General features: G+C 45.4%; 1 protein-coding gene and 1 pseudogene across 1 annotated transcript; one reads left to right on the forward strand and one right to left on the reverse strand.

Annotated features, from left to right (window-relative positions):
* The first annotated feature begins 4,716 nt into the window (after positions 1–4,716).
* On the forward strand, positions 4,717–6,430 carry LOC123185973 (leucine-rich repeat extensin-like protein 3). Its single transcript, XM_044597777.1, has 2 exons — positions 4,717–5,167; positions 5,281–6,430. Exons 1-2 carry the CDS (start codon positions 4,987–4,989, stop codon positions 6,192–6,194), a joined length of 1,095 nt encoding a protein of 364 aa, XP_044453712.1. The 5' UTR covers positions 4,717–4,986; the 3' UTR covers positions 6,195–6,430.
* Positions 6,431–9,030: 2,600 nt separating this feature from the next.
* The window catches only part of LOC123191864 (serine/threonine-protein kinase RUNKEL-like), a 142,574-nt pseudogene continuing 127,295 nt past the window's right edge, over positions 9,031–24,309 (reverse strand).

Below are 24,309 nucleotides of genomic sequence, written 5' to 3' on the forward strand. Positions count from 1 at the left end.
CTTGCTGCGTCAAATGGTTATTTAGAAGGACTGTGCTAACAACCAGTCGACTGGTCGTTAGCGACAGATCCGCACGACGTTCGATCGATCCTCCGGCTGCGTCGTTCCTTCGATCCTCCCGTTTCCCGATTTTCTTTCTTCTAGATTTTCTTTCCACCGATTTTTATCTCACCTCGGTTCACAGATTTTTTTTTTCACTCGGCTGGTTCTATATCAATTAGTCTAGATAGCGGAGAAAAAGAAATAAAGTGCTTTGCTCACTGCCAATCTGGAGCCCAGGACTCGTGGAATGCCGACGGTTCCCCTTCGATTCAGAAGATGGTACGTCTAGCAGTTTTGAAATTGGCCCAACAGTTTTCTGACGATTCAGTTTCAAACAATTTTAAATCAAGGGAGATTCAGTGAAAAATGTGCGAAACCCCGGTCGCAACTCAGCTTATCTATGATCTTTTCACATCTGTTTGCAGAGAATTGGCAAAGCTGTGGGGGACTAGTACTTCGACCGGGCTGTGTCTCAGCGGGTTGACTGCCCGTATCCCTGCAACCAGTCCTGCATTGACAATGAAGATGACTGAGCAATTGGGTCTGAACTTCATTCTCGAAAAGAAAAAAAGTGGGCCTGAACTTCAGTTAAATGATGCAGGAATAACATGGATTTAGACCACATCCATAGCTACAGGTAGAATAGGTGATTCTTCATAGACGGTTACTCACCCGTTCTGTGTTTTTTGATGTTTACTACTCCTGAGAATAAAGAGGAGGAGTTGTGGTATGAACTTGCTGCGTTAAATGGTTATTTAGAAGGACTGTGCTAACGACCAGTCGACTGGTCGTTAGCGACAGATCCGCACGACGTTCGATCGATCCTCCGGCTGCGTCGTTCCTTCGATCCTCCCGTTTCCCGATTTTCTTTCTTCTAGATTTTATTTCCACCGATTTTTATCTCACCTCGGTTCACAATTTTTTTTTCACTCAGCTGGTTCTATATCAATTAGTCTAGATAGCGGAGAATCCGTTAGCGACAGATCCGCACGACGTTCGATCGATCCTCCGGCTGCGTCGTTCCTTCGATCCTCCCGTTTCCCGATTTTCTTTCTTCTAGATTTTATTTCCACCGTTTTTATCTCACCTCGGTTCACATATATTTTTTCACTCAGCTGGTTCTATATCAATTAGTCTAGATAGCGGAGAAAAAGAAATAAAGTGCTTAAAAGGGGACTTCAACTTTGGTCTCCCAACTAGCTACTACAGCCACTAACCAACTCACCTGTCTTTTTTTATTGTCCACAATACATAAATAGGGGTATTTGAACCCTTATTCTTTCTACCATATTAGCAAAAAAAACAGTCTTGATAACTTGGAATAAGCAGCGTGATATCTATGACATGACCATCATGGTAACTTCAACATAACGCCCTGATAACAAATAACATGACAAAGGTTGACAACTCTAATATTATAATGCTGATAAATCGTGAGAAGCATGCTAAGTTTAGCATGGGCAACATGCAAACTTTACACGAAGATTATCGGGATATATTTCAACAACTTTTCCCCCGGTGAAAATTTACTATGGTGTTTGAGTCTACGTTATTAGCTACGAAAAATACCACTGTTTTTGCACACAAGTTATGCATTTTGGTTACCGGGGTATATTTTCAACACGAAAAATCGTCTGGTCGAGGTTACCGCGGTGTTTGTATGTAAATTATCAGGTGTGGATGCGTATATTATCATGTTATTTACACAGAATTATCGGGCGTATGTTTTCAACAATTTTTTCACCTGGTTCAAAATTTATTGTGGTGTTCGTACCTAAATTATCAGATCTATAGTGCTTAAATGATCATGTTATCTACACAGAAATTACCGAGGTATATTTTCAACAACAAAAAGCGTCTGGTCAAGGTTAACAGGGTGTTTGTATGTAAGTTATCATATGTGGATGAGTATATTATCATGCTATTTACATAAAAATTATCGGTGTATGTTTTCAATAATTTTTTCACCTGGTTCAAAGTTACCTTGGTATTTGTACCTGTTATCAGGTCTACAGTGCTTAAATAAATTATCAGGTCCGGGATCCTGTGTTACCATGTTATTTATAGAGTATGTTCTCAATAACTTTTTTTCACAGGTCATAAGTAATCGTGTTGTTTGTACCTGAGTTATCAGGTCCGGAAGCGTATATTATCACGCTTTTACACACAAGTTATCGGTGGTATGTTTTCAACAACTTTTTTCCACGGGTCAAAGTTATTGTGGTGTTTGTATATAAGTTATCAGGTCCGGAAGCCTATATTATCATGCTATTTACACAAAAGCTATTGGTTGTATGTTTTTAATATCTTTTTTTCCGGGTCAAAATTATCGTGGTGTTTGTACCTGAGTTATCAAGTCCGAGGGCATATATTACCATGCTATTACTTAGAAGTTATCAGCAGTATGTTTTAATTTCAACAACTTTTTTCCACGGGTCAAAGTTATCGTGGTGTTTGTACCTAAATTATCAGGTTAGGGGCGTATCTTACCATGCTATTACTTCGAAGTTATCGGTGATATGTTTTCAACAACTTTTTCTCACGGGTCAAAAATACCGTGGTGTTTGCATGTAAAATATCAGGTCCGGAAGCCTATATTATCATGCTATTTACACAATAGTTGCCGAGGAATGTTTACAACGATTTTTTGTAAACCAAATAATGGGTAAGTCGGTCTACAATAATCATGTTTCTATAACATATACAACTTGGTAACTATAAAAGTAACCATGTTGATGACTACAACCCGGTGACTACACAATTGTTATGTTGTAACTACATATAGTCTTCCCACCTATGATGATCCCTCTCTCACCAAATTACTACGAAGATTTGCTTGGATTCTACCATGACACGACGCGCCACCTTCCCTTCGCCAACATCTCCCACCTGTCCAAGGGCATCTCATGTAGAATCCTCTATAGAAATATCGTTCTCGCGGGGATGCCTACTTCCATCAAGAAGTGAACCACAAAATGATTCATGAGTGAAAGAAAAATCGAAAATGCATTCTCTATAGAAATACAACAAAATCCGAGTATTACCAATTCGTAACAGAAAAAAAATCAAATGGAGGGATGCACCATAGCAGTGGCCTACTCGTGGTAATCACATATCTACAGAATTAGCCCACTTCTAAATAAAACATCCGGTGCGGGAATCGTACTTGCCTATCCCTAACGGCCATTAGAATTGATAGGAAACTATAGTTGCTATTTATTGTTTCAGAAAACCAGATCTTTCAAAACTCATAGTCACGGGCCACACGTCATTAGCACATCAACTGTTCGGGGCAGGTATATTCTTCCTAAAAGATACAACTGTAAATTTTAAAAAATATATGAAAAAACTCATGTATGTAGTTAATTATCAGTAGAAACTCACCTTGTAATTTGCGACCCGTGAAAAACATGGGATAAATTTCTGCACTAATTACATAACTTGTACTTGACAATAACTCGTCCCATAATTTTTTAATAAATTTCAAATGATCATATAGTTTACCATAAATTATAGGCACCATTTTCTACATCGTACCAATATGACGTGCATTTTATAATTTTGCAAAACTCAAAATTATGGTTTTGCTAAGTTTCAAAACAAGAACTGAACCAAAGTAGAATGATTTAATGGTATGTACATATGCTCGTCTAATAAAAATAAATAAACTCAAACAAAAAATTAAAATCACACTATTATTTAAGTAAAAAATCACTTATTTGAAATAATTAAATAATTAAAATCGCACTATTTTAAAATAATGAAATAATTGAAACAATTGTTTGAATTAATTGAGATCGCCTTTTGGAAATAATTGAAATCGATGTTTTTTAAATAATGAATTAATTGAAACCATATTTTAGAAATAGTGAATCACTCTTTTGATAAAAATGGAGTTCTTGAAATAATTGTCTTCATATAATTAAAATCATTGTTTTGAAAATAATTGAAATCACTAGGTTGAAATGTGGAGTTGTCGAGTTACTGAAATAATAGACATAGAATTCATGAGCGGACTTCACTTGTGCAGAGAAATGGTTACTGAAATCAGTAAGATATATGTTTTCGAAATATTTTAACTTACAAAATGTTACTAGAAATATATGTTTTTGGAATTTTTTAATTACTTTTTTCTTAATAACTAAAATATCTTATTTGAAAAAAAAATCACTTGTTTGAAATAAATGGAATCACCTTTTTTATTTTAAAGAGTTGGCTTTTGAATAAACCGACATGCTTCAAAATGAGCACCGGTATAGGGACGGCAACCTTCTGCCCGATCTTCGCACGATGGGTTGAATCAGCCATTAGATTGCATCATTTTGCGAATCACCGCCGTTCAAATTAGGCATCGTGCATGAACTGTCTGTGGACCATCGTGTGCGGAGCACTTCCTGCTTCAAAATCGTTCTTCCTGGAGTTCACCTCTTTGATCACCCCCGTGTGCGGTGCGCTCCTCCAACGTTGGCTTCAACATCTTCAATAACCGAACTGTTGCCACGCGGGGGGTGGCGGGCTTGTGGCACCGGGCCTACGGAGTAGCGGTACATTCCAAGCCGTGATCCTTCCAGAATCAATCAATCGATCGACCCGGAGCACAGGAGCAGTCACGGGTTTGAGCCCGTGAAACGGAATCAAAACCTGCCTGCCGTTGGTTGAATGAATGGCGGCACGGCGCGGCCTCACACAAAAGGGTCCAAACGCTCTTCACATGCGCTTGTTCCTTGTGATCCTCGGTCCTCCCCGTCCCTTTCCGCTGCTCGTCTCGAGCGAGTTGCCCGCATAAACTACAAGCTTTGATTGGATGGATCATCATCTCCCACCCGCCGCTTGCTAAGGCTTTGGCCACTCCGGCCGGCCGGATATAAAGCACGCCGGAGCGAAGGTTTATCAGCTAGTAGCAGTAGCTTCTTCTCAGCTCGCAGCTAGCTCCTCTAGGACACCATGAAGAAGAAGAAGCAGCAGCCAGTGTTGTTCCTTGCTTTGGAGGCGCTACTGGTCGCTTCTCTTCTGCTGCCCGGCCCGTGCCAGGGGTCTCAGGGAGCCAACCTCACCGTGACCGGCACCGTGTTCTGCGACGCCTGCTCCTCCAGCTCCTTCTCCAACCACAGCTACTTCCTGCCAGGTTCCAATCTCGTACTACGCATTTCTTCCCTCGAATTTGTCTTGGTATTATGCGTTTCATCGGATTTCCTCCTGTGTTCTGAAGCAAGCAATTTCCCTTGATTTGTTCGTCAGATGTGAAGGTGAGAATCGACTGCGCGATCAGGGTGAGCACGACGTCCAAGGAGGAGATCAAGATCACGGCCGAGAAGACCACCGACAGGCACGGCGCCTACCGGCTCGACATCCCGGCGGTCGCCAGCCTCGGCTGCACCACCGGCGGCGAGGCCGCGTCCTTCTGCCGGGCCGCCGTGCTGGACAACCCCTCGCCGCTCTGCGACGTGCCGGCCGTGACCACCACCGCCGGCCACATCTCCTTCGCGGCCCGGGACCCGGACGCGTGCCTCTACAACCTCAACTCCCTCTACTACCGCCCGGGCAACAAGGCGGGCCAGTGCGACGGCGCGGGGGCGTCGACGTCGGCGACCGCCGCGCTGAACACGTCGCTCTTCTACTGCCCGCACTGGCCGTGGCCGCCCATCCCGTTCTGCACGCCCCGCCCCTGGTTCCCGCCCATACCGTTCTTCACGCCGCCGCCGCCGGCGTTCCCGTTCCCATTCCCGCCGATACCGTTCTTCACGCCACCGTCACCGCCGCCGGCGGCTTTCCCTTTCCCTTTGCCGCCCTGGCCGTGGACGCCGCCGGCGTCGCCACCGCCACCATCGTTCCAGTTCCCTCATCTGCCACCAATATTCTCAACACCATCTCCCCCGCCGCCCCCGCCGCCGCCGCCTGCATTCCCGTTCCCTTTGCCGCCGTTTCCACAGCTACCTCCTTTTCCGCATTTTCCGCCTCTGCCGTCGTTGTATTCGCCACCGCCTCCGCCGCCCCCGCCCTCGCCACCACCTCCGCCGCCGTCCTTTCCTTGGCCTTTCCCGCCATTACCCTTCTTCCCTCCAACTGCAAGCCCTTCGGTCCCATCTCCTCCACCTTCAAGGCATTACCGGAAAGATCCGAGCACCTGGTCCTCTTCCAAAACCCAACAATAAAAAAAAAATAAAGTAATAATAAATAAGTACTTCAAGGAAAGGATTACAAGTACATAAGTAGCAATTTATCTGCTCGTGCTAGGGACGGATATATAGTGGGTGTACTAGGCAGATGAACTCCTTTTCTGTTTGATTCACAGTGTGAGTCCGTGCCTATAATTATATGTCAGATTGTAAAAAGAAGGATTTCCTCTTTTTGAGATGAAAAGACTCTGTAGAGAGAAAATGCAGTTTTATTGCGGCTTCATAATACTACAGAATAACCATTTCCCGGGTTATTGAAAAAATTTTCCGGCTCCATTTGAATTTCTACCGCGGTGCGATTCTGCAAATGCTCCTCCTTCACTAGAAAGATGACATGAGGAAGGCACTAAGATACATGTTGCAGTAGTTACCGTGTATATATTCATCACGCAAATCATAATATGCATGAATAACTGAATACAACTGAATAAGCATATGTACACTGGTGGAAAAAGGGCCTTTGGTCGCGGTTCGCAACTGCCATTAGTCGCGGTTGCGCAACCGCGACCGGACGGGCGCGACTAAAGGCCCCCCCCCTTTAGTCGCGTTGCTTAAGAACCGCCGGACTAAGGCCTTTAGTCGCGGTTCTTGTGGCTAACCGCGACTAAAGGCCGCCACAGGTTTTTGAAAAAAAAAATTGAATTTTTTTTTTCAAATTTCTGAATTATTTTAACCTCTAGTCTCTAATCACCACCCCTCATCACTTCTCAATTTATTCTTTTATCACCCCTCATCATTCCAAATCATCTAACTTCCCAACCGGTCACCCATCCCTCTCACTACTCCAGCCCAAGCACGCTTAACTTCCAGGTTCTATTCTCCCACGCTCCAAGTCTGCACTTGTTGTTTTCCTGACAATAATAAGATGTCAATCCTATTAACCTTCAGGAATTTTGCTTGAGCATGAAGTGACACATTTCACTGTTTGAGTTTGAAACTATTGTTTTAAAAAACAATAATTATTTAGTAACACTAATATTTCTTGAATAATTAGTTTGACCATTGTTTGACCACAGTTTGACCACAGTTGACCACAGTTTGACCAGATTTGACCAAAATTGAAATAATTAAAATAATTATTTAGTAACACTAATATTCTAGAATAATTAGTTTGACCATTGTTTGACCATAGTTTGCCCACTGTTTGAATATTTTTCAATTTTTTCCACTCTAGATCTTACAAGCCCCGTAACTTTTTTTCTATTAGGTTTTTGAGGATTTTGAAAATGTTTAACGGGGTTCCCCCGGTTAAATTTGGATGTAACTTTTCGAGTAGATGATTTTTCATATAAAAAACTTTTTCATCCGAGTTAGTATGCAAAAGTTATGCCCATTTTTACAAATTTCAGAGAGATTTTGCAAATAAAGTCAAAATTCACATTTGCAAATTTTCCCAACAACTAGACCACATATCACATGAGAAACTTATTTTCTTTTATTTTTTTAACATTTCCATTATTTTCTTTTATTTTTTTTAAAACTGAAAAGGCGATCCCGGGGGGGGGGGGGGTAGAGTTTGAAAATGGGACCTTTAGTACCGGTTCGTGGCACGAACCGGGACTAAAGGTCTCAACCCCATTAGTTCCGGTTCGTGCCACAAACCGCGACTAAAAGGGAGGAGCTTTAGTCGCGGTTGGCCTGGCCAACCGCGACTAAAGGCCTTTGGGCACCTTTAGTCGCGGTTGGCCTGGCCAACCGCGACTAAAGCCCGCGAGCGCCCTGGGCCCAGGCATTTGGTCGCGGTTCATCTGCCGAACCGTGACTAAAGACTTCATTAGTCGCGGTTCCTACAGTTTCGCGACTAATGGGGCTGGACGGAAGCCTCTTTTTCTACTAGTGGTAGTTCCAGGGATAGTATAATAGTTTTTGCTTGTAGCTTGAAGTCTCAAATGCTCGATATATAAGAAAACAGAGAATTTTAGACCCGATAAATGCATCATCATTATTCTGGAAACAATGGAGAGAAAATTGTTTTAGACCCGATAAATGCATCAGCATTATTCTGGAAACAATGGAGAGAAAATTGTTCATCGACAATCATAGTATGCAATGCATATGGGAACAAGGAGGTTCAATAACACAATTAATATACAAGGGAGAAGTTTTCTAGAACCTGTCCTAGTGAAGAGATGGATTAGCTAGATTACTGGCACCAGCAAAGAGTAAATAGATTGGGCGACCTACGACAAGTAGGTAGAAGGCACCTGCAAGAACTGTGGGGTCGAGCGTTACCAGCGAAACAACTGCACCAAAGGTCCAGAACTGAGACTCCCAGATGTGTGTTGAGCTAGCATGCAAGACTCGAACATTTGATGAAACGATGTAGTGGTTTCAGAAAACATTTTCTGGATATTTGCTTATCAGTGTTGTTGTGCTTAATATGTACTCCTACCTCATGTATTCTATTTGTACCGGTTGATTGGTGGTCAGGTTGGAAGCTGATGTTTGGATGAGCTGCAACTTTGTAATGAGCTCGATTTCAGGAGCTGGTACTACAAGATCAGATATTGTTGTAGCATGGAATATATGAGACAGATTGCTTGGTGTACTACTCTCCAAACTTAATGGTGTTTGCATTGAATTCTAGCTTGCCTACAGGTGTCATCAGTACTCTGCTTATCTGTGGATGGGTTTTGCATAAATCTGAAATATGAACTCCCTGGGCAGGAGGCTTGCGCACCGTCTATACATAGACAGTGAGAGGCTGGGGAGAACTGAAGGTACAGTCTGGTTCAGTCATCCACCCAGCTGAAGCTGTACATCTCCAAGAGAAATCAATAGATGGCTCATCTCACTTCTCCCTCCAGTGCCTCCTCTGCAATCAGGGAGCGGGTGCAAGGTCCACTTATCATGGTGCTTTACCGGAGGTGAGGACTGAGGCATTATCACGACATCTGTTTCAGACTGCATCTTCTGTCAGTTAAAAATTCCGTTGGGTTCAGGAAGCGTTGCCGTTGGAACATAATCTTGCACGGAATGTCTCACGTCCTGTGCGACCGTCTGAGCCGGGCTAACTCAGACAAACGGCGTTGCATTGAGTTCTTCACACGTGTGGACCATGGGTGCAGAATAAGCACCAAAATACGAGTACAAAGCAAATACCTGGGTTTGTACGCTGCCAGTTGAGAATCTCAGAGTGGAAGGAGGTAGATAACAAGCACAACTGAGCTCGAGCTCAGAATATCACTTCCGAAACCCAGTCAGACAGTAGCAATTAAGGTCAGCACCGTGCCTCTCTCATGATGAGGCAATGGCTCTGCTCATACACTTGGCACCAGAAATACCAAGCCAAGACCCTCCTATTGAGATCACTTGTGTGCAATAGCAGCCAGCTGACTGGCTCCTTGTCCACATTTCTGCTCAACTACAGCAAGGTAGGCGCTGCAGTTCGGCACCCAGATACAAAGCAGCATCAGCAAGGCAGCTGTCATGTGAGCCCTTGAAAGCCAAGACAAGCGCTTCTACTCGCATCAGAGCTGGCACCGATATTGAGAGTATCATTCCTTGGGCTAGATACTGCCTGCAGGAGAATGCTAGGCTGTATAGCAGGCGAGTCAGCTGGAGGGAGACACCATGCTTCAACGAGTCCAAAAGAGCGCTCAGTTTAGGAAGATTTGTCAGCAAGCCCATCGTGGCCTCTTGAGGTGCTGCCTTGAGCAGCAACACCACGCAATCTGACGCCAAATCGCTTACCTGTGGATCTGAATTTCCAACCACCTCGAGAAATAAACCCATACTGCCACCGAGGTCGCATATATCCATGATGCAAGATTGTTAATCAACAGCAATGCTCATGCTGAAGGCGCTGTCAACAAGGAGTGCTGGTTCTTTGGTAAGGGCGATACTTCTGTTGCTGCCGATGCCACGGATAATGAAAGCTCTGCAGAGTTCCAAGGTTGGTTCCAGAAAATCATCCATATCTTTGGCAGTCACAAACTCAACTAGATTCCCTATTCTTCTGACAACTTGAAGCTGTGAAAGGACATTGGAGTCCATGTCAGGAGCAGATGCTAGAGCAAAACAAAGCTTCACATTGCTTATGTTTGCATTTGAAAGATCTCCAAGCAAAAATTCGAAGCACTGGGATACTGTCGCTTCATTCAGGATATCAGATACCTTAACGCAATCATGCTCCATCAGCATTACTAGAAGTTTCTGTGCATACATAGGTATTGGATCTTCATCCTCTGCAAATGAAGGGTACAGAGGGAGAAAATATTTGTGAGAGATTGTTTTCAGGTCAGCCAACGTTTGTTCGTCTGCGGTCAATGAAGAATCACTGAAGATCACAATCATCACATCAGACAGTATCTTCAAACATAGGAATCTGGCATCACAGTCTTTATTGCCCTTGTATAAGATGAATAAGCTCGGAAGGAATCGACTTGTGAATATTTTGTGTTCCGTAAGTATAACAGAAGACTCCTCGATAGCTGCCTCTAGAACTCGCAGCAATGTCATTTGGAAATCATCCCGAGCCTGGAAATACAATAAAGTGTACACAAATGACCACAAAAGACAAGAGTTTAGCGAACACATGGCGTAATGAGAAGACTCTGAAGGCAAGACAGCATCAACACTAGGATGAGTTTATTTTAGACATTGCAGTGCAAATATATAATGAATGGTCTCCATATTTTCGCATCAGGTTTGTTAGTATTAATCTTGTCATGGTCAGTTATGTGGAAGTTGTATCATAGCATGCAAAATTAGCTAGCTATGCATATGTCAGCAATGAGCTGCAGCTACACCCTTCAGATATCGGATATAGTTGTCAGCGGTAAAAAGTAAAATCTGATTTGACTTTGAGCTGTAGGCAGATACCAATATGTCCTAGACTGCAGTAAAAGTTTGCACTGAGCTGTCCTAGCTTAGCTATCAAGTATTGGTAGCATAGTTGGTTTGGTTAGTTCTATAAAAGGACATGCACTCCTATTTGTAAAAGTAAGCTTGTGCTGTTGATATCTAAACCTACAGAGCTTCATACTGTTCCTTGTGTGCATGTGTGTGAGAAAACAGTGAGTGAATCCTAGTTTTCTCTACTCTTATAAAAAACCGAGTTGGTGATGATGGTGTGCCTGCCATCCTGCAATATAGACCGTCCGATCTATATCTGAGGGATAGAAAGCAAACTATGGCAATTTTGCAAAAAGATACCCGCGCCCCTCTCCACATTTGCAAATAAGGCCTTCCCTCGTTCATCTTTGTCTCCCACAAGATAAACAACTAGTATAAATGCATCTTGATGTTCCGTGCAACGCATGGGCCTCTTGCTAGTAGAACCTAACAGTTCTAAGAAGGTTGGGTCCAGATAGTTATAGGCCATACCTGAAATGGCGTCTCCAATATCTTCATAAGATTAGCCAACTGGAGCAATACTTGACTTGTCACAACTCTGTGATAGAAGGATACGCTCCCAAGAAGATGAAGGATAACAGGGAACAAATGAATTGTGCTCTTTGGATGAGTACGTGCAGTTAAAGCAGTAATAGGTCCATGACGTTTGCCACCCATGACCTGCTGTATATCACTGGATACAGTGTCAAGAATGCCTGGGACCAACAAAGCAACTAACTGAACAAATGCTTCTGTACATTGGTGGATGAAACCATCCTTCTCCTTTCCCAATCTATCGACTACTGATAGCAGCTTTGCATTGCAAAAGAATTGTGGAAGCCACCTTCGACTGTTCTTGCAAAGAAGAGCAACAAATAGAAGGGTTTTTCCACGCAGAATGTCAGATCCCTGTTCTATCAGAGAAATAAGTCCAGGGACCAACTGTTTCTCCTCGGTTAACGACTGAATATAGCGGTTCATATTTGGTATGGTATGACTGTTCACTAATGCTGAATTCAGAAGATTCAGACTGATCTGTTGCTCACGTGGATTGCCCTTAAAGAGTGTGCATGCGATATCCTTGAACAATAGCTTCTCCAGTATTAAATGAGTACATGACGAACTGAATCGAGCTAGGCGGCTCAAACAAGAAATTGCAATAAGCCTTGTATTCTCCTGCTTCCCAGTTGCTTTATAGATGTAGCAAAGATGACCAATTGCATCTTGGGAAGCAAACCGTGATGTCCAATCTGTCCCTTGGCTACATATATTATCAATTGTTCGTAAGGCATAAAGCTGGGCCAGATCATCTTCCCCTTTACGCAAGATAGACGACACCAGTGCTATTACAGCACTAGGGACCTGCACAGCTTGCCAAGTTAAATCATGGGAAGACAGTAGTTTGAACTTGTAGCTGCAAATCAAAGGAAATGAACCGCCCATATGTATATCTAGTCTACATGACCACATACAGCTAAGATATTGATATAAATACCCTCATGTTCCAATACAGACCCTTTTATGTACTTATAATAACTGCAAAAGCTCAACACACACATTAAAAATAAACTTGTGTCTAGACACATGAATAAAGAATGGAGCATGTATTGGAACGTGAAGTCGGTATCTACCATCTATATATGCATATGTGCTCATTTAGTTCTTTCAGTTAATATACTTTCAACTCCTAATGAATTTCTACTTCAGTACAGTACGGTGGGCAAAGAGGATAAGCTCCCATAGAAGAATCAGTACCAACCATTAGAGATGTTGGAATCTAATTCCCAGTAACTTGCCACCACAACTTATCTTTTCAGAACGTGATGCAGTATAGGGCAATGCAAGGTAAGTCCATGTAAATCAACCACTGGCATGCAAAAAACATGTAGAGCTAGCATATTTTTCATTTGGAGTTTCTAACCTGCCACAAAGCACCAGATTTGTTGTCCTTCATAGGAGATTCTTCGGCATTGCTTTCCTTGCTATCCTGATCAAATTGTGTTGATATGTAGAACAGTAATTCTCCAAGTGTTGCCATACAGAATCTCCTCAGTTTATTGTGCCGGTCCCTTAAGCCATCTGACAAAGCATTAATAATTCCTGAACTAGCTAGCTCTGCATCAAGGATAGTGGAGTAGCGTACCAGCAGTCCCATAAGTGAAGCAACCTGGACACGCAAGACTGAAGTTTTCGATAGTCGGAGCATTCTTATAAGCAGCAACATAATTGGGCCATTAGTGATTATATTTGCAGCATCAGAGTTCATGCTTAACAACTCCAGGTATCTGATGATATTCTGTTTTTCTGAAACCTGAAAAGATCCACTCAAACTCTGAATTATCTGGCTATTGAATGCATTCACCTGTTCTCGTGGTAACTTGATATAATCAGCAGCAGTAAGAGCTTCAAAAGGAAGCACAGAGATGGTCTCTGTAGCTTTATCTCCTTTTTTACTGGGCATGACTGGTTTAACTGCAAGGTCTGTTGGATGCCAGAATGCTTCAAAGATGTTAGACGGCTCAGAACCTGTTGCAGCACCAGAAGTTGTCTTTGGACGTGCTTTCCTCATACAGAAACTAGGTGGAGTGGCCACCACATCAAGATTCTCTGAACAAGTCTGCTCAGCTTTCAACACGGTATCAGGCTTAACAGAACACTCATCCATGAGCATGTCCACCTGATTTACGCAGTTCTCTTCATTTCCATCAGTTCCTTGAGTCCTATGTTTTTCATCTGCTGTGGATCCAGCATTATCTGATCCATCATTATCATCAGGTGCATCGCCTTCTGGATTTTCACCAAAATCAAGCTCCATGTCATTATTTTCGATCTTAACTTCAGCCTCATTTTCGTCTGTTTCTGTGGGAGGGCGCCTGTAGTTCCCCTTGGCCTTTTCCCTTTGCAAATTTCTCTTAGCTATGCGAGACATTCTAAGGACATTTACACCCTTCAAACCATCAGCCTTACAAGGTTTTGGATTATTTTTCTTACCAGTTTGCACATTCTTAACAGGAGTCGTGAACGCCTTGGCGGAATTTTCATCTTTCTTGCGTAGGTGTTCACAAGTCTTGGGTGGCGTCAGCTGTCTCGGGGGTTTATCCCCATTTCGCTCAGCTAAATATGGCGTAGTGGGAGGTCCAACCATGTTATCAAAGGCAGGCTGAGGAGGTAAAGGAATCATCGGCATACTGTTCCTCCAAAAGTTGTGTGAACATAATTCAGTCCACTGTAGTCTTTCAGCTGGGTCTTTCATGAGTAAGCAGTTGATCAGATTCTGGAAAGACCTTGGTGTGTTATCAGGTAAAGGTGGTGCAGGCTCTGAAAGTATGGATTTGACTAACTGGGTAAATTCACAGCCCACAAAAGGAGGTCTTCCTGCATAGCATTCGTAAAGCACACAACCAAGAGCCCAGAAATCAGAAGCATATGAGTGGACCCCTCCCTCTTGGAACAACTCAGGAGCCATGTAACATGGTGTCCCCCTCATAGGTTGTGGCACCTAAAAACAAGGTATTCGAACCGGGGGGAATCATTAAAATAAGATAAAACCAAACAAAATGAAATGCTTGATGAAAAGGAAATGGGAGCTCACAACTCCAGGATCGGTCTTCTCAATGTCCTTTAAACGTCTTGCTAATCCAAAATCACACAGCTACAACAATAAGGGGAAATTACTGTTACTTCCCAGCAATTGTCTATTCTTTTGCTGTCACTGTATTTACATAGTACACAGTGGTCTACTGATTACCTTCATGCATCCAAACTCATCAATTAGAATGTTAGATGGCTTCAGATCACAATATATAATTCCTTGTGAATGCAAGAACCTAACACCCAACATGTTTTCAGTCAATCAAAATCCACCCATAACACAATAGATATAATGAAACGAGGTTACCAAAGAAACTTTACAGGAGGGCTTTGACAAGATCATAAGCCAGGTCGTGCATGGCACTTTCAGGCAGCTTTTTATCCTGCATGAAAATACATAGGGTGAGACATGAGACAAAATACATAAAGACAAAGCAAGCATAAAAATGGGTAGCATTTCTCTTCACTGATGTTACATATAGTAAAAGGTCTACATGTCTACTCACACAACAGGTCTATGGAACACAAACAGGCACCACAGAGAATTACGTGGGTCACCCTTATCAACACGTGTTGTCTAGGATGACAAGCAAGCAGAAAAATGGGGTAGCATTTGTCTTCACTGATGTTACATACAGTTAAAGATCAAATCTACTCCCGCAACAGGCCTCTGGAACACAAATAACCACCACAGAGAATTATGTGGCTCGCCCTTATCAACACGTGTTGTCTAGGATGACAAGCAAGTACTGGTAAACAGGCTAGCAAAAGCTTTGCGCCGCAACAATATAATACACTACTAAAAACAATAGTACAACATTATCAGGATAGCAAATAAATCAAGCATTTCTTAGAGTCGAAGACTATGCAGGTTGCTTTGAGTGTTTCCAAGTGGAGAAAATGGAGAGCAGCACTCCAGTTTCCCATCTGGAGGCAGTTAATTATCTAATCCTTTTCCAAGTGGAGCACAAGCAAGACTAAAATTCGTACTTCAACGCATGAACACAAAGTATAAAAACCGTAAATGCTAGAATAAAAGAAAAATAGAACTAAGATCGTAAAAGCAGGTGGTTCGGGCTGACCGTACTTCAATGAAATGACAAATAGTTTTCTTGAGAAAAAATAGTTTTAGTAGCATTCACAACTTCAAGTTGTCAGATTGAAGTTTCTTTCAATGTGCACAATTATAAATAACAACAATAACAAGATTGTGCGAAACATCTATTCCTGTTGGAAGAACAATTAGCAAGTCCTATAAAGTTTCATGTGGGATTTTCCTAAAAGCTGATAAAAACGATTAGTTTTGTCGCTTGTACTTCTAGTTCAAATATTCCAATCTCCTAAACTTTAGGTGTAATTTTTTCTCACGTATACTCCCTTCGTTCCTAAATATTTGTCTTTTTAGGGATTTCAAATGAACTACCACATACGGATGTATATAGACATATTTTAGAGTGTAGATTCACTCATTTTGCTCCGTATGCAGTCACTTGTTGAAATCTCTAGAAAGACAAATATTTAGGAACGGAGGGAGTATGTGATATCTGCAGAATATATCAGTTGCAAATGGACACAAAAGGATGCTTTGTGTTCCCTTCTTCAAATTAGTGAAATGCATACAATGCTTAAAAGGATAAGCAAGATACCTGCTCGAGCAAGCCCTTGAGGTCTCCACCAACACAATATTCCAATACTAGCCAAAAATGTGCTGAAGTTTCGTACCTAGGGAGAAAAGCAAGGCATAGTTATGGTATGCACTTGAATGGTCAAATGTTAAGTGAAGAATAAGGATAACCTCAACAAGACTAGCAAAGTACTTGTCATTGCTAATTTGCTATACTGCAAAATTAGCACAGGCCAAAGCAATACGTCAATATGAATCCTTAAAAACTTACCAAGAGTAAAATTTCAGGACATTTGCATGATCTAAAGAATGAAGCATCCGGACCTGCAAAGGTAAGTTCAAAAGCATCATTGGCACAAAGGAACAAACCATAAATAAACAACTTATGAGCATAAGCATTGATCAAACTTATGATAGAACATCTAAGACCAAGCTTGAGAATGATTCTCTATCTGGTAACATTTTATCTACCTTGTAGATAATTACCCTCGGGCAGTTGCTCAGAGACAAAGGCACATCCAAAAGAAAAACAAGTCCTTAGAAGCGACAATAGCAAAAACTAAGTACAAACCCGAAGAAAGAGCAGCATTTGCCAATAGTAAGTCAACAACAATCATTAGTGAGCGCAGGTTGTAACTTATCCTCATGGGCACATCTCTTCTATAATAGGGTATGAAAAAAACTCTGCAAAATTATTAGGAAGTTGATGTTTTCCCAGCGCTTATGAAAAACTAATAATTCGTGATGCTTTGTGACAGGAGAAAAACAGCACGGCATTTAGGGCATCTCCAGCCGCGCCCCCAACAGGGCCTCCCCAGGTGATTTTGTCGCGCCAGCGCCAAAAAAAGGCCCCAGTCGTGCCCCCAGAAGGCCGTTTTTCGCCGGCTCGGGCCAAAACTGGTGCCGGCGGACCCAGGCCGAACCCGGCGCCCTGGGGGGCGCTTGGGGAGCCGGCGCAAGCGAAAAAGGTGCGTGGGCCCGCCATGGAGGCGACCCGAGGGCCTTTTCCCGCTGTTTGTTGACGCTTTTCCCTCGCATCTCTCCCGCTTGCTCGCCTTCCTCCCGCCATTCTCCCCCTTCCTCCCGCCAAACCCCCTCCCGCTCGCCTTCCAGTCACCGCCATGCCGCCGAAGAAGTACACCATGCCGCGCGCGGCGGCAAACGCGATTGGCGCCGTGGTCCAGCCGAAGCAGAGGAAGCCGAGGGCGCCGCCATCGAAGCCGCCGGGCATGTCGAACGCCGAGTGGAGGGTGGAAGTTCAGCGGCGCGAAGCAGTCACCGCCGACAGGCGGAACAGGGCCATCGCCAAGAAGGCCCGCGACAACGCGGCGCGCTTGGCGGCGTCTTCCTCATCGGTCGACCAGGCGGGGATGAATCCACCCGTTGTCAGCCACGCCCAGTACGCGCCCTGGGGACAGCAAGGCGCCGGATCTCCATGGGGTTCATCGTCGCCCGGCTACGCCGACGGCGACGCGCACGGTGGGTTCAACCCGAACGTGACCTTCCCTCATGGTCACCCCGCTACGCGCACGCCCTCGCCCGCCTTCGTCGGCGTGCAGTACCCTCCATACAACTACTCGCCGCCCGCCTCCTACGCGTCCACGCCGACGCCCCATCTCTACCGTGGACCTCTACCCTTCTCGCACCTCGGCGACGCCGACGACACGGGAGCCGACATGGACGACATCATCGCGACAGGATCGACCTCGGCCGCCGCCTCTCCCGGGTTCGCCACCCAGGACGAGGTAGTGGATCTCAGCGGCGACATGGAGGCCGAGTTCGGCTACGTCTACGGTGAGGACACACAGGAACCCGAGGAGGAGGAGGAGGAGGAGGAGGAGGACGACGACGAGCCGGCTCCTGTTCCGGCGAAGGGGCGCTAGAAGAAGAAGAAGCGGGCGGCCTGGTCAGGCGAACCGCGCATCAAGTGGACGTCCAAGGAGGAGGAATGCCTCGCCGAAGCATGGAAAGTCGTCTGCCTCCACCCGACCACCGGCTGGAGACGTACTGGGACCGCATCAAGGCCGAGTTCGACGAACGGAAGCTCGTCGACCCCTACTTCAAAGGTGTCTACATGCAGCGCGGCTCCAAGGTGATGGCGAACCATTGGGGCCGTGTCCAGTTGGCGTGCAACAAATGGCATGAAATCGTCAAGGAGGTCGCGGCTCGCCCGGAGAGCGGCGCCAGCGTTGAGGATCAGCTGCTGCGTATGTTCGCCATGTATCGGGGCGACAACCAAGACGCCGACTTCAAGCACCTCCACGTCTACAAGCGCATTGACAAGTGCGAGAAGTGGGCGGAAGTCCGGCGTGCCCTCGACAAGGCCAAGGAGACATACAAGCCGGACGCGCCGACTCCGGGTGCATCAGAGGGGCGGCCGGACGGCCACAAGTTGGCGAAGAAGGGGGAAAACGCCGACGCGGCAACCGCGCGAGTGCAGGAGTCCATCGAGCATTGCCTCGCCGACGCGCAGGCCCGGGCCGTCCTGCGCGAAGAGAAGACCGAGGCGCGGTGGTCGTCGCTGATGAAGAACAACGCCATCAAACTCGACCTGCTCCGGATGAACGTCGCCGCGAAGAAGAGGAACACCGACATGGCTTTTCTGATGAGCGGGGCGGACATGCTCCAGAGCAACGACGAGAAGCTCAAGGCGTGGTACCTGGTGCAGCGCGGCCTCATCCTGAACAAGCTGCCGACGGCAACGCCGACGACGCCGACGACGCCCACGACTACCCGGACGCCAATCCCAAACGACGCCTCTACGTCGCCGCCCAGCAGTGCCGAAGCCGCGCCGACACAGCCCAGCACCGAAGCAGCTCCGACACCGCCGAGCCCGCGCACGCCGACTCCGCCAACGCCTGGAGCCGACCCCGCCGAGTGAATCATTGCGCACACGAACTCTGTTTTTTGTAACGCCAGACTACGTCCGATCGCCGGATTTGCGGCGTCTTGTGTGAGCGGGAACGACCAAGTTTAAATTTCCTGCATCCTGGGGCCGGCGCGTGGGGGCGTGACTGGGTGCTAGGTCGCCCCCAGGGGCCGAACTAGCGCCGGCACGCCCCCAGGCCGCTCTATTTAGGCGTCCTGGGGGGCCGAACGGCTGGAGATGCCCTTAGCACATCAAGCTTATCATTATCTTAGTCACAGGTTACATTTAGCCTGGGGCAGTTAAGTTTCCCCTTCATACTGCATCATTCTCAAGCAAAAACTAAGCAGAAATCAAAATCGACGCGGGGAGAGAGGGGCTGGCTCACCTCGTTGAGGAGCTTGGAGCGCTGCGACTTGTCGACGCTCTTGACGGCGAAGTACTCGATGGCTTTCTTCTTCCGCCCCTTGTACACCATCTTCCGCACCACAACCCCACCCCAAAAAAAACTGAAACAATCAGAGATCCCTTGCATACGAATCAGCCCCGGCCCAATAGGGGCGGATCCGAGGCCGGGGTAGGGGGCGAAACCGGCCGGAATGGAGGAGGCGGGGGCGGAGGGTCACCGAGTGCTTGCCGCGGCCAATGGCCTCGTAGACGTGGAAGTTGTTCATGGCGGAGCAGCAATAGCTGGAGGGGGGAGGAGGAGGAGGAGGGCTCCCCCTCGGGTCTCCGGCTAGGTTTAGGGCTTCTGATTTGAGGCGGCCGGAGAAGTGCACGAAATGGGGAGCGGAGCGGAGAGGAGAGAGTGAGCGGGGTTTCGGTTTCCGAGGAGACGCTCCTGATTGATTTTTCGAATTTTGCATCATTTTCGTCATCGGTTTGGCTGTGATTGTTTCACATGAGACCTTGCCTTTGTGTCTTTTTTTGGGGGGTAAAATTGTTCTGTTCATTCCGGAATTTCCGACGCAATCGCATGCAAAATACAGCCCGCCGGCACATGAAGCCAAACCTTACATGACTCATCATTGCTAACACCCTCTCGCGCCATGATATGCGCTACTCCATTTATTGATCTCCGCGGTCCTCGCCCATTTGATCTTGTGATTCTCAAAAGACTTGAGCATTTCTTTTAATCTTCAATAACTGGCCTAACTGCCGAGAGGTTTTTGGTTGAGTCGTTGATCATGCTTGCCACACTTTTGCTATCAAGCTCCACAAATAATCTTCATGACACCCATCTCAACAGCGAATTGCACCGCTCTCCAGAAATAGTTGGGAAGTAGTGGCACACAGCAGCCCAGAACGTGTTGTCGTGATCGCGCATCACCACTCCCGCGCCACTCTTCTTTCCCATCTTGGACGTGACGCCATCGTCGTTAGCTTTGAGCCACCCCTCCGTCGGCGGGAGCTGCACTTTGGGAGCACACCGACGCCGGCGGGATCGCCAACGGTACTCCCATCTCTGAGCGCATCAACTTCTAGAAGCACGACAAATGTGGACACAACCAGAATCTACGCAACATATCTTCCTCTTTGCCACATGCAACACAAAATACCCCGGGCTTGATCTTCCTTTTGTGGAGTTCGGCTCCTAGAGCAAGTTTATTCCACATGAGTCTCCACGTGTGGATTTTCGCTTTGCCCGGCGCACAAGTGTCCCAAAGAGCTAACCACCCTTTGTGTTTTAGCCCGTCGAGAAGGGGTCTGGCTGCTCAGGCACCTTTCATAGCCATTCCTAAATGGTGTGCGTGTCTAACAAGGAACTTGCCACTTTTTGTGAATTTCCAAGCAAGGTAGTTTTCGTTGTTCGGTTTGCAATATGTCATTAGTGTCATCATCCCAAAACATTTGTGCCACCTTGGTTCTACCCAATTGGTGCCATGATCATTCAGTAAATCACAAACCCTTGTGATGCCATGCACATAATCCTTGCCCAGTGGCTTTACGCTGCCTCTCTCTAGTATCCGGTTATCATGATGGATATTGATCCTACTACCATCTCTAATCCTCCACAAATACACCTTCTCGAAGGTGGTCTATAACTTGTAGAATACTTCAGAAAGTGAAAGAAGCATTGGTTGGGCATGATGCATTCATGATGCTTCCCTCTCTAAAAATATGTGTCCTTCAAAACTCTTGCACACATGGAAATTCGGACCTAGAGGATCCCCCACGCTTGTTTATCTAGCAAAGCTTGATTAAATACCTCAAAATTTCATAAACCCATCACGGCTTCCCGCTTTGTAGCGCACACCTTATCCCATGCAATCCAGTGTACATTCCTATCATCATTGGCTGCACCTCAACAAAAGTTAGAAGAGATTGAGGTTACGTTCCGGCACGTTTTCTTTGGGGATTGAAAATAGCTCATAGTGTAAGTTGGTGTAGACTGGAGGGAGAATTTGACAAGCACCTCTCTAGCTGCCTTTGATTGCCCTTGGACCTTCTATCCCATGACTTTACCTTTTGATGATTCTTTCACATTCTTGAAAGTCCCATCTTTGGATCTATCTATCACAGTTGGCAGGCCAAGATAACATTCACTCAAAGGTTTCGAATCATTGCCTAGAATTCCTTTCAATTCATCTTTTCCCTCAACCAGACTTCCTTTACTAGAAAATATAGATGACTTGTTGAGATTTACATTCTGGCATGAGGCCGCTTCATACACATTATGGATGTTTTTAGCACTATAAAATTACTTTGTTATGCCTCAAAAACACAACATTGTCATCAGCAAAAAGAAGGTGAGTAACATTAGGGCAAGTGCTCTCAAAGGAAACACCCTTCAGCTCATTCTCTCTATGTGTATTTTTTTAGTAAAGAAGAGAACCCCTCTACATAGTGCAGAAATAAATATGGCGAAAGTCGGTCCCCCTATTGAAGCCCCCTCGAAGGAGTAAAACTTCTCAATCATCCCCCATTCAGTTTGACAGTGAAAGTTCCAGTTGTGATACACCTCATAACCATTGCTATCCACCTGCCTGAGAAGCCAAACTTATTCACCATTCGCTCCAGGAAAATCCACTCCACCTTATCGTATGCCTTCATCATATCCAACTTTGTGGTGTAGAGTGGTTTTTTCCTTTTCCTTGTTCCAATTGCATGTACACATTCGTACGCTACAAGGACATTGTCAGTTGTTAGCCTACCAGGCAGGAAAGCATTTTGTTCCTCTGAGATCAGAATTGGTAGCACCACCTTTAACCTGTTCACCAACACTTCCGCCGCTATTTGGTATAGTACATTACAAAGACGAAACTGAGTAAGAAGCTCCGGTGAGTTTACTCTGGGGATCATCACAAGAACAGTGTCACTCAAAGAACTTGGTAAATTTACCCCATGCAAAAAATCTTGAACCCCATAACACACACCGTCCTTTACCAACCCCATGTGGCATTGGTAAAATAAAGCCGGCATGCCGTTCGGCCTTGGGGCCTTTGTTGGCCCCATCCGAAAAAGTGCATGCTCGATCTCCTCGCTAGAGAAGATCACACACAACTTCACCTCCATATCCTTCGTGAGATAGCACTCAATATGCTTAGGAGCTGCTCCGCCTCTGCCGACCCATCCAACGCAAATAGGTGCTCATAGAAATCAGCAGCTAAAGCCCTCATCTCCTCATCTACAATGCAGTGGGTCTGTTCGATTTGAGCAGCACCTTAACGTTATTTTTCCTTTTCCTATTTGATGCACAGTTCTGAAAAATAGTATGTGTATGTATCCTCGGCTTTCAGCCAATCCACCCGCGAACACTACATGTACATCAACTCCTCTTTGGCATATATCTCATGCAGTTGGGCTTCGAAGTGTCGGACCTCCAGTGCTCACTTCGTTCAATGGGTCGCGCACCATGGAGTGATACTGCCTGTATTGGGTCCACATCTTCATGTATCTAAAACCTTTCCTCTCCCTTGCATGTTGTTATCCGGTGATTCAAGAGACCTGGTCAGGAGGGCCACATGGCCTGACTCCTCAGTTAATACATGCTCCATCGTCGTTGCTCAGAATAACGACAAGAAATCCAAGATGCAAGTGCCTTTGTCCAGCCTGACTTGAATGTTTTTACCAGCATCCCTTTTGCTATCCCATGTATACGGGTAGCCAAAGAATCCTAGGTCTTCTAGGCCGCTATGGTCCAAGCATTCTTGGAAGCCCTTCATATGTGCAAGACTACGTGGTTTGCCGCCTAGCTGTTCGGATTGGAATAATAGCTCATTGAAATTGCCTGCACATAGCCAATGTAATTAAGTCATCTTGAGATTTTAGATAGTGAATAGCGTCCCATGTTTTCTTTCTCAGCTCCATCTTAGGCTCCCCATAGGTTCCAGTCAACCTAAAGGTTTTGCCATCCACGGTAATCGCCGCATCAAGAAAATATTGGCACGAAGGCATAACAAACACCTGCAAATTATCCCTCCACCATAACGCAAGTCCTTCACTTTTTCCATCACAGTCCACTACCACACTTTGTCAGAAACGAAGACTCCACTTAATCTCCTCGATAGCCCTGACTTTCTTCTTTATCTCACTAAAAAACTGCTGGATTATAGGACCTAACCAAGTCATGAAGTTCGCCCACTGTCGTGTCCAACCACAATCTCGACGCCGACTCCACAAATACCCCTCCCTATCTACATCAGGATGAAACCCTAGCCACTTCCCACTCCACTCCACTCTCGGCCGGCTCTGATCCCCCTAGCTCCTCTCCAGTGATCCCCGACCTTCTCTGGCATGACAAGAAGCGACTGATTAGTATACATTTGTATAGACTTGATCAAAGTTAAAGAAGTTTGATGTAGGATAAACCTATAACTTCAACTAATTTGGAATATATTTGCCCTGTGTGTTGTTACAAAGGGCCGCGCGCCTTTTCGTCGCACTGCTCAATTTCATAGATTTGTAATATATTTGGCAATATATTCTAGATTGTATTAGGGGACGGGGCACCTTTTTTCTCAATGTTTTTTAGCTTGATTTGTTCTATTAATTAATTCATGGTTCGGAACTAAGATGGGCTTCAGATGGGCCTGGTTCTATTTTCAGGATCGCTCCAGGTGAACACTCGGCGAAGATAAATGTTGATGGAGGATTGTCACGCAATGGACGCATGGGCGCTGCTGCAGCAGTTTGTCGAGATAAGGATGGCAAGTATCTGGGAGCCTCGGCGA

This window comes from Triticum aestivum, chromosome 2A (assembly GCF_018294505.1).
Source record: "Triticum aestivum cultivar Chinese Spring chromosome 2A, IWGSC CS RefSeq v2.1, whole genome shotgun sequence".
Classification (NCBI taxonomy): Eukaryota; Viridiplantae; Streptophyta; class Magnoliopsida; order Poales; family Poaceae; genus Triticum; species Triticum aestivum.